Raw genomic sequence first — 15392 nt, forward strand, 5'->3', positions numbered from 1 at the left:
CTGGAAAATGTCAAAGATTTAACAGACTTTATCTTCAGTTTGTGTTCAGTTGCTCTTTAAAAACCAAATACATATAAACACACACAGGACCTGCACATCTGCACAGATGTGCAGATGAAACTACTGCCTGTTCAGTCCCTGTGAGATGAACCCAGATGGATCAGCTCAAAGAAAAAAGGGTCAGATTATTTTTTCCCTCATTGGTGAGGTATTTTCTCTTCAGGTTAGTCTGTGAAACAGGTGAGGCTTCCTGCGACGTCCTGTGTTGGGATGGACTCTTCTCTCAGCGTATTTAGTGACTAGTCTATAAACCCTGTGGTTTTCTGTGTGTGGTCTTGGTTTTCCTGCTTTTGATGTGTTTCTCCGTCTTTTCCAGCTCTGTCGTCCTCACGATGTTGTGGCGAGTTTTGTGGTTTTAAAAGCAAAGATGAAACCACAGTGAGAATTTTCTGTTTGAAAGCCAACGGCCTCCAGATGACTGTCAGTTAAATCCTTTTCCCAGACAGAGCTTTGAGTTACCGACATGTTGAGCAGAGAAGTGGTCTTCATCAGTAGTTCTCCAGATTTCTGAAGGTCTTTCATAGTTTTCTGATTTTCCCCTCATTTCCAGTCCAGTTCTGGTACCAGACCAGTTCAGGAGGATCTTAACTCTGACCTCTGAATCCTTCAGGATAAAAAAGGCTCCAAACTCAACACATAACAGAACTTAGCAAAGAACCGGTTTAAACTGGATCTTTAGGCTCTTTGTCACAAAGACGCATCATCTGTTCTCATTTCTTTTTCATGTGTGAAACCAGCAAAGATCCGACAGTCTGACAGAAAACTGGATTTCAGCAACAAGGTGATTCCCAAACAGCTGGTAGCTGGAAACCTGGATTATCTCAGCGTGGAGGCAGAAACCAAAGAACTAAAAACTATCTACAGCAGACCAACAGGATCTGAAATCCAGCAAAGACCTGAACCAGGACCTGAGAGATGCATCTGGACCTTCAGCTGATCCATCTACTGTTGGCCTAAACCTCATCAGACATGGTCTCCATGGAAACGTGGCTGTCAGGAAGCCGTTCGGAAGAAAGGGAAACAGGAAGGAAAGGCTGAGGTAGGTCACATGACCCAAGAACTGGACTGAAGATCCGTTGAAAGAGGTCTGGCGGAGGGATGGATCCTCCCCAGAACCCGGACCTCAACATTAGTAGTGTGGGATCCTCTGGACAGAGAACGGAACAAAAGGCAGAAACATCCAAAGAAGAGCTTTGGAAAGTCCTTCAAGGATCCTGGAGAACTGTTGCTGAAGACTATGTTGAGGATTAGTTGGAACTAGTTTAGATATTAGTAATTATAATGCGTCCAAGGACAGTTGTTAAAATTCAATGAAATGAATAAATGCAGAGGCAGTGGCTAAGGCGGTAGAGCAGGTCGTCCAATGATGGGAAGGTCGGCGGTTCGATTCCCACTCCCACAGTCATCTGTCGTTGTGTCCTTGGGCAAGACACTTAACCCTCCTTGCCTCCAGTGTTGGCATCGCTGGTGTATGAATGTGTGGATGAATGTTCGGTGATGGTCGGAGAGGCCGTAGGCGCAGACTGGCAGCCACGTTTCCGTCAGCTTGCCCCAGGGCAGCTGTGGCTACACACGTAGCTTACCATCACCAGGTATGAGTGAGGAGTGGATGAATAATGGATTCACACAATGTAAAGTGCTTTGGGTGCCTTGAAAAGCGCTATATAAATCTAATCTATTATTATTATTAAATGATAAAATGAATGAAAAACATTAATTATGGGTCACCGCTGGAAGAAAACTGGAAACTAATGATTTAACATTTGTATCAGTCAAAGCTCTGCTACTCTGGGAAAGATATTACTTTCCAAAGAAGAGCCTTGGAAAGACCTTTTAGAAATCTGGAGAGCTATTCCTGAAGACTACTTAAAGAAATGACAGAAAGCTTCTCCAAGAAAGTGATGAAGAATAAAACTACTCAGACCAAATATTCCCTTTAACATCCTTGAGGCCCATTTATGCTCTACACCAACTCCAGTCCTCAAGGGCCGGCATCCTGCAGGCATCGGATGTTTCCCTGCAGCAACACCTGAATAAAAAAAAGGATCTCCAACAGCTTGTTGTCAAGTTCTGCACAAGTCTGTTAATGACTATTTATTTGAATCAGGTGTATTGCTGCAGGGAAACATCCAAAACCTGCAGGATGCCGGCCCTTGAGGACTGGAGCTGGTGATCCCTGCTCTATGCTAAAGACAAATACGGAGCCTTTCGTCCATTTTTTGCGTCATTTACACTCATTGGTCTGTTTTCGGGGGCCTTGTGGATCCTTAACCTGAGGGAGCAAATGGAGCAGTACCACCAAAAAATGTGGGGGCCAAAACCGTGAAAAGAACAAAGAAGAAGAATGTTTTAATGGGTGCCAGACCATGACCATGTACCGCGTTGCCTCCTTTTATGTCTCTTTCTGAGATGAACATCATCATGATCTCCTCCACAATCACCATGTTTGTTATTGTCTGAAACAGAAGTCAGAGGTGACCTCTGAGCTCTGCACTGCCCTCTCGTGGATATATTAGCTAACAAGAACACATGAAAATGGACGTACCTGTTTATGTACGTAAAGGGAGCATAAATGGGCCTTTAGACCTAAACTGGACTGGACTGATTTTGACTCAGATACTGGATTTATATTTATGTTTGAACGTGTACCAGTACATCACAAGATGTTTCATGTTTCCATGGAAACACATAAATACTAAGGAGTGGCTGAAGCTTTTTATACAGTACTCTGGGTCACAGTTGGGTGCAGTTTATCCTCAGCTAAAATCAAATTAGCACCAGACAAAAATATAAATAAAAAAATAAAAATTTACTCAGGTTTTAAGTGTTAATGAACAGCTGCTTGTCAGGTAGAATCACCCTGTACACAATATAAAACACCTTTTTAACAAGGTTACTGTCAGGTTTGGGACAGCCGCTGGGTTCTGACTAAGCTAGGCTAAGCTAGGCTAGGCTAGGCTAAGCTAAGCTAAGCTAAGCTAGGCTAGGCTAAGCTAGGCTAAGCTAGGCTAACACAGTAAAACTATTCCATTGATCTCTGGTTTATCTGAGAAGGCCTGCAAAAGCACTTTGCTTAACTAATGAGATGTTTTCAGTGTTTTATTTTTTAAAGTTTGCTGATGTTTGGTTTGTTTTTCTCTTTCCTTCATATTCCAGCTGTATTATTAGTGAAGGGCGGTGTTGTGGAACGTGATTGTGACTTTGTTAATGTTTGTAAGGGGGGTCAAAAGGGACATAATTTGTGATTGTAATGCAGCTCTGTTCAGCCGGTCGGACATGTTGGTTTGTATGAAGCTCTGTACTTTCCCAAAGAAACTGAACAAATCCAGACCAACAGAAAAGCTCTTAATTTAGCCAAAAATTAAGAAGCTGCTAAACTGAACCATTAGCTAGAAGTTTATGGCTAAATGAACTAAATAGCTCATCAGCTAATCTGTTATTGAACTTCATTTATAAGGAACAGTGATGGGTTGCAGAACATTTTTTGTTTGTTTTTTGGTAAACCGTGACTTATGCCTAATTTCACTTTAAGCTAACATATATCCACATATTAGCTATAGAAGGACAAGATTGGCCATAATCCTGTGATGTTTTGGTTCAGCATGAAATATCCATGTATCCATACACACCTTGTCTGTATGTAATAATTCATCCATGAATCCACCTGCAGAAAGTGCTTCAGAAAACCCTCACAACAGTGTTAAATATACTGCAGATATAATTTTGTGTTTAATATTCATTCTTGTGTATCAGAGTTTCTGCTCTGAGACGCTGATGTTGGAAGCAGGATGATAATGTAGGTTTCCTGTTCACTTCAGTGTTTCTCTTATTTTTCTAAATAAATATCTTTTATTCACTGTGCAACGCTTCCATATGTCTTTATTAATATTTTCAATTTGACACATTACATACAGAATCATCTACAACATGAAAAACACTGAAAACGTGAACAGCAGAAATTAGGTTTAGATTAACTGGGGAGATAAACATAAAATAATCTTAGAAAACTGCCAAAAAGGACCAACACACACAGACAGACAACAACTCAACATGCATGTCTGGAAGGTGGGAGAAAGCTGGATTAGCCGGAGAGACCACCAGACTGGCTGCATCCACACCACCAGAGGTGATTCCTTTACTTTTAAACCACATCTACCAGCAGTGGCGGGTAAACCACGACATATGCAGTCTGGTGTGATGTGGGCCCATGGGTTGATGATGTATAAATGTGAAGAGGATGATGAAGAGGACTGTTAATGAACCAGAACATTCACTGGTCTATTTGTAGTTGAGATGCTTCTTTTTTTATCGTGTTGTAGAAGAAATGCTTAAACACTGAAAAGTTGTAGGCCTACATGAACATTCAGAAAGTCAGATTAAGGTCATCTGAAAAGCTTAAAGTCCATTTTAGGTTCATTCTGAAATCATACATCTTGCATAACATCAGTAATGAGCTTCTGAAAGTTATTGATCAGTTTATTGACCTGTTAGAGTTGCGTTAGGAGCAGGTCTGCGTCTGTTAATGAGACAAAAATAATAAATATCGTGATGAGAGGAGCTGTCAGCTGTCTGATCTGTCCTCCTCTCTGTCTGCTGCCTCTTTAAATAAAAACCCTGCTAATGAAAATCCGCTGTAACCCCCCCTCCAGCCCTCCTCCCCTCGGCCTCCTCCTGCGCTGTGACCGGGTCCGGGACGGCGCAGGATCCCCGGATCAGCGCGGGCCGTCCCGGTCGGTCTGTGACGGAGCTGCAGGGAGACGAACACCGGCGGCAGGTACTTCCTACATCTTCCCATCTCTTTCTGCTCTTTTAACCCGATTCTTCATCCTCATCAACCAGCAAGTTGCTCCGCCCGGCTCGCGCGGCCGGGTCACGCCGGTAGCCTCCACGCGCCGAGGCAGTAGCTGCCGCCGGGCCGCGAGGCCTGAAAGCGGCTCCGGGTTCAGCTCAGGTGCAGGTCCTCATGTCGGCTTGGCGTTATTTTCAGGGTGATCGCTGGGTTTGGTTCACGGAGCGGCCTCGGTGGGCGGAGCAGCAGCAGCAGGTGGGCGGTGTCAGCCAGATATCCTAGGATCCGAGAGGAACCAGAACAAAACTAATACAAACTTTTATTCGCTTTTATATGAAGATGTGAAGCTTTTAAAATGAACTTTGATGACTTTGAAAGCATCTTAGAAGCTTCACGCTGCAGCAGGTGTCCATCATCCTGGATTTCTGGGAGCTTTCAACCTTCCTCCTGGTTTCTTCTGTTTATCTCGCATATCAGCAGGTGTAGCCTGTTAGTTTTGTTATACCAAATGTTATACCAAATATAATATAATTATATATTTTATCTGATTAAACATGAGTTTCTGAGACCGCTGCACTTCTCACATACAGTTTGATAGACATGTGTTCTGCCTCGAAGTGGATTTATTGATTCAGATGAAGATGCTCTATAAGAGGATTCCTCAATCTTTTTGACCTCAGGGTCCAACTTTTCCAGTCTACAAAGTGGCCCAGGGCCCCTCCAGATATTACCACTGCATTAGTTCATCTCACTCTTGGGTTAATGTGTATCCAATAACTAAACCAAATCCACTTCCAGTTTTACAGCTAAAACCTGGTCAGACACCCCACCTGAGCCAATGACATCATCACTAAGACATCATGTATGTGAACCTGCACAGACAAGACGACCAACACGCTAACAATCCATGGAATAAAATCCGCTTCCAACAATAACACATTTAAAAGCTCAAGTTTGGGTTATTAATACTAAACTACTAGTTATAAAATTCTACTACAGCAACAAAGAGGGGACTAAACTTGTTTGAGCAACAACAGGATGCAGTGATAAAATAAATACATTAAAGATAAAAAATGGTTCAGATAAAATCATTTGTAAATGAAATTTACAGTTCAATAATTTAAATGAAAAATGGATTAAAATAAACCAATTGTGGGACACGACTTCAGCACATCATTACTGTTGTTTTTTATTATTAAATTAACAAAAAAGGACAAAAAAGTGCTTTAAAAAGTTATTTCAATAGTTATGTTTGACATGACAGTATATAGGGTTGGGCAATATGGCCTAAAAATAAAATCTCCGATTTTTTATGACCAAATCTAATTTCTGATTTTAATCGATTTTTTTTCTTTTGCAAAACATAAATAAACTTATTAAAAACATTTACTTGTTTATATAGATGAATGCCAGCAAAAATAAAGCATATAATGTCATAGCTTTTCCACCATATAAACGACTTCAGATTCCATCTGGATCCTTATCATACAGGATCCACTGCAGAAATAATTCCCCTGATGAAGGTTGTCTCTTAACTAGTGTTTGTGGGTTAAGTTGATTTCTGCATCTCATAGAGAGCAGCATTTCTCACTGCAGTTATACACACAGCTAAATCCCAGGCGTGAGTTAAGGACCACTTCACTGAAAATCTGTCAGACAAACACCGTTCTGGTGTGGAGGGAGGGCTAAGTCTGCTGCTAACTAACTATGGAAGAAAATCCCGATTTTCATAACAAGAAATCTCCAGAAATGGAAAAATTGATTTATCGATTAATCTCCCAGCCCTACATGACAGTTTGTTTTCTAGAAGACAGGACACGAGAAAAATGCCAGTTTAGGTGCTAATTTAAATAATATTGTGGAAGATATTTTCCAGATATTTTCATTTTTTCTCAGGTCACGTACACAAGCAGTGCACGTGTACATGATGTGTGTTGTGTGTGTGTTGTAGTGGATTGCTTGAAGTTATACTGACGGGGCCGAAAATGTCCTTCAACTCTGGAACGTCTCAGATGAAGTAAATGATCTAGATCACTACCAAAAAGACAGACCACACTATTCATGATCAAACTTCATATGTTGTTGGTTATTTATGTTTTTTTTTTTTAGCTAGAGGAGGACTTTCAGGATAAAAACTGACATGGAAACGTAATGAAAAAATCTTTTTTTTCTATAATGATTTAAACCCTGTGCTGTAGTTTCTATGTAAAGGTGAATTTAATTATTTTATTGTTTCTTTGGCTCATTTTAAAATGAAACTGAAATCCATGACTTCCTGTCAGACAGTCTGAAGCCAACGTCTCTGTTGTCCTGAGGTGACCTTTAATTCGAGGAGGCATCTCTGTTAATGAAGCTGTTTAAAATCACGAAGTATTCACACATCAGCAGAGGGAGACCACCATCACCCCTCCTCATCATCAAACGCCACCACACACCATTTAACAGCTTCCAGTTGACTCGGTTTGCCTTATAAACCCGACGCTCTGGCATTTTCTCTAAAGGTCATCGGGATTAACGGGTTGGACATCTGCTCCTCATCTTGCACCCGGTGGACCTGCTTCTGACTGCGTTTTAGGAGGAAACTCATCAGATATCAGTTCAGCTTCACCTAAATGTAAATTCCAGATGTCTTTGTTTAAATTTGGATTTGGTGTTTAGGTGAAACACGAGAAGCCCGGTTCTCCATGTCCGTGTTTACACGTGTTTACGTTCAAGCATCCAGGTTTCAGATCCTGTTGGGTCTAATTTACCAGCAGAGATTGTTCAGGTGTTCACACACCTCACCTCCGGTTTCTATGGGCAAACTCCAGCTGACATCCAGACCTCTTCACACCAAGAGAAGACCTGAGAAACACAGTCTGGGATCATCCTGACGAGTTTGCATATTTACTTTAAAAAGGTGTCCATGTTCGGGACAAGAAGCACCCAGAGAGCGCAGACCTCCACCAAGCCATGGTGGAGCCACTCTCCTGAGAAAACCCCCAAAACCCCCAAAAAACCCAACAGCCCACCCAGTTACCAACCCCATGTCAAAGTCAAAGAGGTTTATTTGTCACATGCACAGTTATACATAGTGCAATTGTACAGTGAAATGTGTTTTCTGTACCTGCATCCTTTAAGAATAGAAAGAATAAGCTAAATATTTATAAAATAGAATAAAAATAGAATAGAATAAAAAAGGTAAATCTTAAGAGTTTAAATAAGATAAAAGAATAGCAGCATACTTATACATATTTACATACATATTTACATGTGCAAATACGAGTGAGAAGTGGCTTTTTGTTTTGTTCAGTGCTCAGAGTTGAGCAAGCGGACAGCCAGGGGGAAGAAACTCTTCTTCAGCCTCTCAGTCTTAGTCCTCAGGCAGCGGAAGCGCCGGCCTGATGGCAGTGGAGAGAAGAGAGAGTGTGCGGGGTGGCTGGGCTGACTGAGGATCCTCTTAGCCCTTAACCTGCAACGTTCCACATAAATGTCCTGCAGGTTGGGGAGAGTTGTTCTGGTGGTCCGCTCAGCTGCTCGGACCACCCTTTTTAGGGCCAAGAGGTCCTGCTTTGCTGGCATTTAACAGGAGATGGTTCTCCTGGCACCAGACCTCCAGGTGGGAGACCTCCCTCCTGTAGGCAGTCTCGTCGTTGTGGGAGATCAGTCCTACAACAGCTGTGTCGTCAGCAAACTTTATGATGACATTTGAGTCTGAAGTGGCCTCACAGTCATGAGTGTACAGTGAGTACAGCAGGGGGCTGAGCACACAGCCCTGGGGGGGATCCTGTGTTGAGGGTGAGGGGAGATGAGGAGTGGTGACCCAGCCTAACCACCTGTGGTTGTCAGGTCAGGAAGCTGTGGACCCACCTGCATAGTGAAGGATTCACGCTTGTATGTTGTCAGCACGCTTGTATGTTTTAAGCTAATGTCACTATCATCAGGATAGACGCCACATCTTATTTAAATCTACTGACCCTGGAAACACCCCCACATACCAAGATGAAGTAAATGGCTATAAAAGTTTTTAAGTTATTGAAGAAATTCATGTTTTCTCTAATGGCAGCAGTCGGGGTTAATCTGGGTCAGCTGTTAGTGTATTTATCATCTACCATGATGCCATCCTGTTTTTGTTGATGATTCTGGGTGTTACCTGTTCAGTTAAAGCTGTAACAGCAAAATGATCCCTATCTCCTCACAGTGAAGAATCCTTTTAAAAAGCTCTCAGATCCAGATAAAAGACCCGGATCCCGAAATGTAACCACTGGTTTCTTTATTCCATTTCTAACATTTCCTGAAAATTTTTATCAAAATCCGCCCAAAACTTTTTGACTTAACAGACAGACAAACCACGCGACCGAAAACAGAACCTCCACCTTGGTGGAGGTAAAATAGATTCAAAACTAAAAGAACTCCCTATCCTAATTAAAAGGTTTCCATACCTGAGTTATCAGAACCATGATTAGGAGCAGACTTCCGCCTCCTGGTTGTTTGTTCCAGACAAACCTCCGGCTCTGATTAGTCCTCTTCCACGGTTAGTACGGTTGATTACCACTCTCGTTCCTGATGCAGACCAAAGGAGTGAACTCTGGTCTGCTTGTAAACCGGGGGTCTCGCTTCACTTCCAAGTGTTTCCAAGTGTTTCCCAGTGCGGTTTGATAGCAGTGTGAAAGCAAACGGACCATCCAGTGAACCAAAGAGAGGATGTGAGTAGTTGGATATCTGGCTGCCTCTCCCGCTTCATTCTGGTTGGATTCTGGTTAAAACTGGATCAGGTTTGAAAGCCAAAGTAAAAATAGAAACCCTAAGACAGAGCCAGCTGATGAGTCCAGTCTTCTTTCTTCTTGGCCAGTGGTTTAGAGCAGTGGATCCCAACCCATTTTCCTTGAGGATCCCCTCATGCAACTATACCAAAAAGCCGTGGACCCTGACCATGCTTGGCTTTATGCTTTCATTAGCTCGCTTCTCTCCACAAATGATGCATTCTCCTATAACAACACACTTTTGCAGACTAAAATGTGTCAACTAAAACTTTGTTTGGGTTTAAAAATTTCCTGGAGAGAGCTGAAAGTCGTCAGCATAGTTATGATCAGATATATGGTTTGTTTCCATGATTCAAGCTAGTGGGAGCATGAAAATGCTGCAACTGCAACTTTATTTATAACACACTTTAAAAACAACAAAGTTAGTTGAACAAAGTGCTACAATTTGCACATAAAATTAAAACTATTAAAATAAATAACATACAAATGACATAAAAAATTGGAAAATGCAGGGATCTCCCTGAATGATCTTTCAGCCCTGCATCAAACCCGAGTGCTAAACAAGGCTTGTTTAAACCTCGCAGACCAAAGCCACCCATTGGCTTATCAATTTTTCCATCGGGCGCAGATACATCCTACCAGAATGCAGGACTAACAGACACAAATACTCTTTTGTCCCTGCAGCCATTGCCCTGTTGAACAAGTAGTTTTAATTTTTTTATCATAGTGCTTTTAAATATTTACTGTTATTTGTGTCTTTGTGACAATAAAGATTCCTTGAACCTTGAATAAAGTAAAATAAAATAAAATAAAGTAAAATAAAATAAAATAAAATAAAATAAAATAAAATAAAATAAAATAAAATAAAATCATGAACATTAGTGAGCCCAAAGGAGAGCCTTGGGGAACTCCACAATTCTTGGTTTTCATAGATCTGTTGTTACCAAGTAGTTCCTGTCGTTCATGTCGAACAAGCATGATTTTGATTGATCATATTATAAATTCTCTCTGTAATTTCACTTTTAATGTGAAAACAGTTTTCAGAAAAAGCTTCTTTAACTCAAAATACATGGCAAGGAATTCAGATAACTGCATAAGATGAGACATGCAGTGTTGTGCAAGTTCACGCTTCTCATGAACTAGTTGAATCTTCGGTTAATTTCAGCTGTTTTAGTAAAAAGTGAGAATAAAAGTCTGAACTAGAGAAACCTGTAACCAACCAACTAATCTGTTCCTGGGAAGTCAGACCCCCGTCGGCTGCAGGCAGTGTGATCTGGGTCGTTTGGGGCTGCTGGCAGGAAGTCTTGCCCTTTCCTTTTTTTAATGGCAAGGACTTGCAGAGATCCTCTCAAACTGGATGGATGCCTAAACTCCACACGCCTTTTCAAATTAGAAGTGGATGAAGCTGATGTAATCAGTAAGTAATCAAAGCAGGTGATGCGCACGTTCAGTCTGCAGCTTTTCTCATTTCACCTCCGCTTTCCATTTCAGAGCAGGAGTGTTGTCGGTTTTTTATGCACCTGGTGGGTAACGTAGTGTGAAGTCCGAGTAGTGGTCAGGTTATTATAATAGCTGATGATTGCATACATGCTGGTGTCTTCGTGACTTGCTCGCCTCCTTCTGCTTGGCTGTTGCTGCCTAACTATCTAATTAAAATGGACTTGTCACTCTAAGCGGAGCTTTAAGAGATGGAAAAGTCCTCACCTCTCCTGTCCTGTGAGGAGCTTTACAACCGTCTTCTCCCACTAACAGACTGGTTCAGTGTCAGCACTTGAAGCACCAGCAGAGGTTGAGGAATTAAAAACTTCTTGATGAGAGTTTGGAAAACATCTCTCGGTATGTCTGCTGCATGTTTGAAGTCTCCAGTTTCTGTCCCCCTGAGGTGATGAGTGCCACCTCATGAGCAACATAAACCAGTGAAACACAGAACTTTGAAGGCCACGCCGGGCGACCCCTTTCCAGGTTTTCCATTTGGTTGGGTCGGATTTGAACATCTTAACTGACATGTTATGACTTTGATTAGGTCACAACTCTAAAAACTAAGCTCACCCTCCTCTCCACCTTCCTCATCATGCTTGACGTTGAGCTTTGCTGAAACTAAAACTCCTTCCTGCTCCGTCTGCAAATCACAGCATCTTTACTTTACATCTCTGTTCTTTTCATTCCCAAACTTCCCGTATAGGTTGCTTTTTTAGTCTTCTTCCTGTGTTCTTGGAGGTGGGCACGCAGCGATTTGGTGCGTTAGCGCCACCAGCTGGTAGGAGGAGTGGAGCAGAATGCCAGCTGAGACGACTGAGTGGAATTGTGTGAGAAATGAAATGGCTGCTTTATAAAGTGCATTTAAAAACAAGAAGCTGTTGGCCAGATAGCTGCACAGTTAAAAACACACAAAGGCACAGGCAGCATGACGGACGGGTCATCCTGCAGGCATCCTCTAAATGTAAGGATGGAAAACTGTCCGAATCTTTATAAATGAGGAGGGTAAACTGGTTTTTGCAGGATTACGCAGCCAGAAATGCAGGAGCAGAGCCAATCAGAACATTTTATTTGGTTTATAAGCCAGGACTTATAGCAGCCAACGAGTTGTTGGATATTTGTAGGGACATGACCCTACCCTTTGGATGAAGTTAAACTTGAGTCCAGCTTTCTGCAGATCCAAACCGTCTCAGCCATTCTGTTATACGCCAGCTGTTTATCTGAGCTGCAGAATACAGCTGATAACATGCCTCAAATCTCACTACAGGCAGATAAACAGGAGCTGGATCTGTGTAATGGTCCTATACACTCAGTCAGGTGATTAGTGATGTCGTTTAAACCACCAGACCCTTCAGACGTGTGAAATCCTCCTCTTTAGCCTTAAAAGCCTTGTTAGAGTCCTGCAGCCTGGGAAGGCTCTGTCAGATTCCTCTCTGCCACAAAGGCATCTAAACTTAGCCGCTGATATAAGGAGCTGAGCAGGTCGGGCAGCTCTGGGCTCAGTCTCACACAGCATGTTACATACATGATAACACACATGACGTCCTTCACTGTGTGGGACTGAAGTCAGCAGCTGATGCAGCAGTTCAAGCAAAAGTTTGGCGGAATTTAAAGATATTTGAAGACTTCATTCATTCAGCAGTGTTCTGCTGTTCTGTGTTGCTCCACATAAATCCCCAAAGACATAAACTTACACATTTCATCCTCTTCATCAGGTCCACCTTCTAGTACCGGGTCGTCCTCTTCATCAGGACCACCTTCTAGTACCGGGTCGTCCTCTTCATCAGGACCACCTTCTAGTACCGGGTCGGACCTTTTTAATCCTGGTGTGGTAGATGAAGCAGGTGGTGGAAACCTTCCTCAGAGGTTTTCTCCATATTGACATGACAGCATCACACAGTTGCTGCAGGTTTGTCGGCTGCATCCATGATGAGAATCTCCCGTTCCACCACATCCCAAAGCTGCTCTACTGGACTGAGATCTGGTGGCTGTGGAGGCCGTTGGAGTCCAGTGAACTCATCGTCATGTTCTAGAAAGCAGGTGGAGATGATCTGAGCTTTGTGACATGGTGCATTATCCTGCTGGAAGTAGTATCAGAAGATGCTCCACTGTGGTCATAAAGGGATGGACATGGTCAGCAACAATACTCAGGTAGGCTGTGCTGGTTAAACCAGGCCACGTTGGTACTAAGGGGCCCAAAGTGGACCAAGAAAACCTCCCCCCACCATTACACCAGCAGCAGCCTGAAGCGTTGATCCAAGGCAGGATGGATCCATGTTTTCATGATGTTTCCAGCAGATTCTGAGCCGAGCATCTGAATGTGGAGCTGAAATGGAGACTCATCAGACCAGCAACGTTTCTCCATCTTCTATTGTCCAGTGTTGGTGAGTGTGTGTGAATTGTAGCCTCAGTTTCCTGTTCTTAGCTGGCAGGAGGCACCCGGTGTGTCTTCTGCTGCATCCTGGTCCAGACAACTGCTGCTCTGGATGTTTTCTCTTCTTCAGACCATCTCTGGAAACCCTGGAGATGGTTGTGGGTGGAAATCCCAGTAAATACTCAGACCAACAACCATGAAACGTTCAAAGTCTCTTAAATCCTCTTTCTTCCTCATTCTGATGCCCAGTTTGAATTTCAAGTTGTCTTCACCACGTCTACATGACTACATGCTTCCATCTGATTGGCTGTTTGGATATTGTTCTTAACAGAAAGTTGAACAGGTGGAGCTGATGTTAGTGTATACAGAGTTAAAAGCAGGTATTTACAGGTTAAACCTGTAACACTGTCCATAAAATGTGATTAAAATGTTCTTATTCTTTAGGTGGTGGGAAACCAGAGTAGTTCTGTTATTAAAGAAAAGTGTGAGAATTGACTGAACATGTCTGCTACCTGGTTACATCACATGACACACTTCTCTTTGGCTCTAAGAGCTGTTTTCAGCCCAGACAATAAAAATCTTTCTGCTGGAGTCTCACAGCAGGACATATCATGGATGTGTTGGATCCCAATGCAAAATAGTCCAGCTTCATCTCAAATCTCTAACATAGTTAAAGGTGAAAAGGTTGAGTTGCTGCTCTCATCTTCCTACGTCTGTAACCTTGTTGGCTTCTCAATGTGATAAGCTCTGTTCAGTTTGACTGTGATGAAAAAATGTTCATGTTTATCCAGCAGGTGGTTTGTAGGCGAACCTGAAACTTTTTATTTCTGCAATGTGCCATCTTCTCATTTTGATCCTGCAGGCTGACCTTTCAGCTATCGCAGACACTCCACTCGTGGCCTTTCAGTTTCGACTTTATCACCGCTGAGATAATGAGACGTTTCCTGGCGCTGCTCCTGATTGGGTCCCAGGGAGACCCTGTGCGTTGTGGGCTGGGGGAGGTGTGGGAGGGGGTGTCTAGAAGAATCTGCTGGGTCTATATTAACCCGGTGAATCACGGCGAGCCTGGCATACCAGGTGTCCCCTTTCTCACCATATAAGTCCACCCCCCCTCCTTCCTTTCAGCCCCCCTCTGCCCTGTATCCCCCCTCCTCACCCCCCACAATGCCACAGTGCTATCTCTGGCTATTCTTAGGCTGCCCCCTCAGCTCGGAGCAGTGGGTCCTCTCAGCTGCTGCAACTCTTTCTCGTCTTTCCTTCGGTTCGTTCATTTCACACCTCTTTTCTCTCCCCGATCATCTCTCCTCTCACCTGTTTCACCTCATTTCTCTCTGCCCTCTTCCAGAACCTCCCGTCCCATCTCTCCAACCACCATCAGGCTGTTTCCCTGCAATCTGCTTTCAGTTTGGAGGATCTCTTTTTGACTTCTGGAAGAATGAGCACCTACACTGTGTCGCTGCCCGGCCCCGGGCCCTGGGGCTTCAGGCTGCAGGGGGGGAAGGACTTCAACATGCCGCTCACCATCTCCAGGGTAAGAACTTTTCTATTCCCAGTGCTGCCTGCTCTTCCTGTTGGGATTCTTTCAGCTTCCTGTCTGTGCTGCTTTATTTTTCTCACCTGCTGATCCTGGAACTGAATCCCCGGGATTCAGAAGAGTTTTTCCAGAAATTAGTGAATCCATCTAGAAAGGATGAGGTGGGACGTCCTGGTAACTGATGGTGTCGTTGTCCCACCTCTTCTGTTGTCATCTCCCTTCAAATCAAAGAGTAAAAAGCAGAAATTAAATGTAAAAATCATCTGAAAGCACTCTGGCAGATGTTTGAAACAGTCTGGTCTGGACCAGCCTGGATCTGGTCTAGATTGGTCTGGACCAGCCTGGATCTGGTTTAGACCAGCCTGGATCTGGTCTAGATTGGTCTGGACCAGTCTGGATTGGTCTGGAAGATGATGA

General features: G+C 43.1%; 1 protein-coding gene across 6 annotated transcripts in view; it reads left to right on the forward strand.

Annotated features, from left to right (window-relative positions):
* The first annotated feature begins 4449 nt into the window (after positions 1-4449).
* The window catches only part of LOC121655250 (LIM domain-binding protein 3-like), a 100520-nt gene continuing 89577 nt past the window's right edge, over positions 4450-15392 (forward strand). Inside the window, exons 1-2 of one of the 6 annotated variants that reach the window (XM_042009752.1) lie at positions 4450-4834; positions 14787-14972. In XM_042009752.1, the coding sequence (XP_041865686.1) occupies positions 14877-14972 (96 nt within the window). In that variant the 5' untranslated portion in view covers positions 4450-4834; positions 14787-14876. Of the gene's footprint in view, positions 4835-14586; positions 14703-14738; positions 14973-15392 lie in introns of those variants that run through there. The other 5 variants (XM_042009749.1, XM_042009754.1, XM_042009753.1 and 2 more) reach the window with 5 other exon arrangements.

This window comes from Melanotaenia boesemani, chromosome 16 (assembly GCF_017639745.1).
Source record: "Melanotaenia boesemani isolate fMelBoe1 chromosome 16, fMelBoe1.pri, whole genome shotgun sequence".
NCBI classification, from domain to species: Eukaryota; Metazoa; Chordata; class Actinopteri; order Atheriniformes; family Melanotaeniidae; genus Melanotaenia; species Melanotaenia boesemani.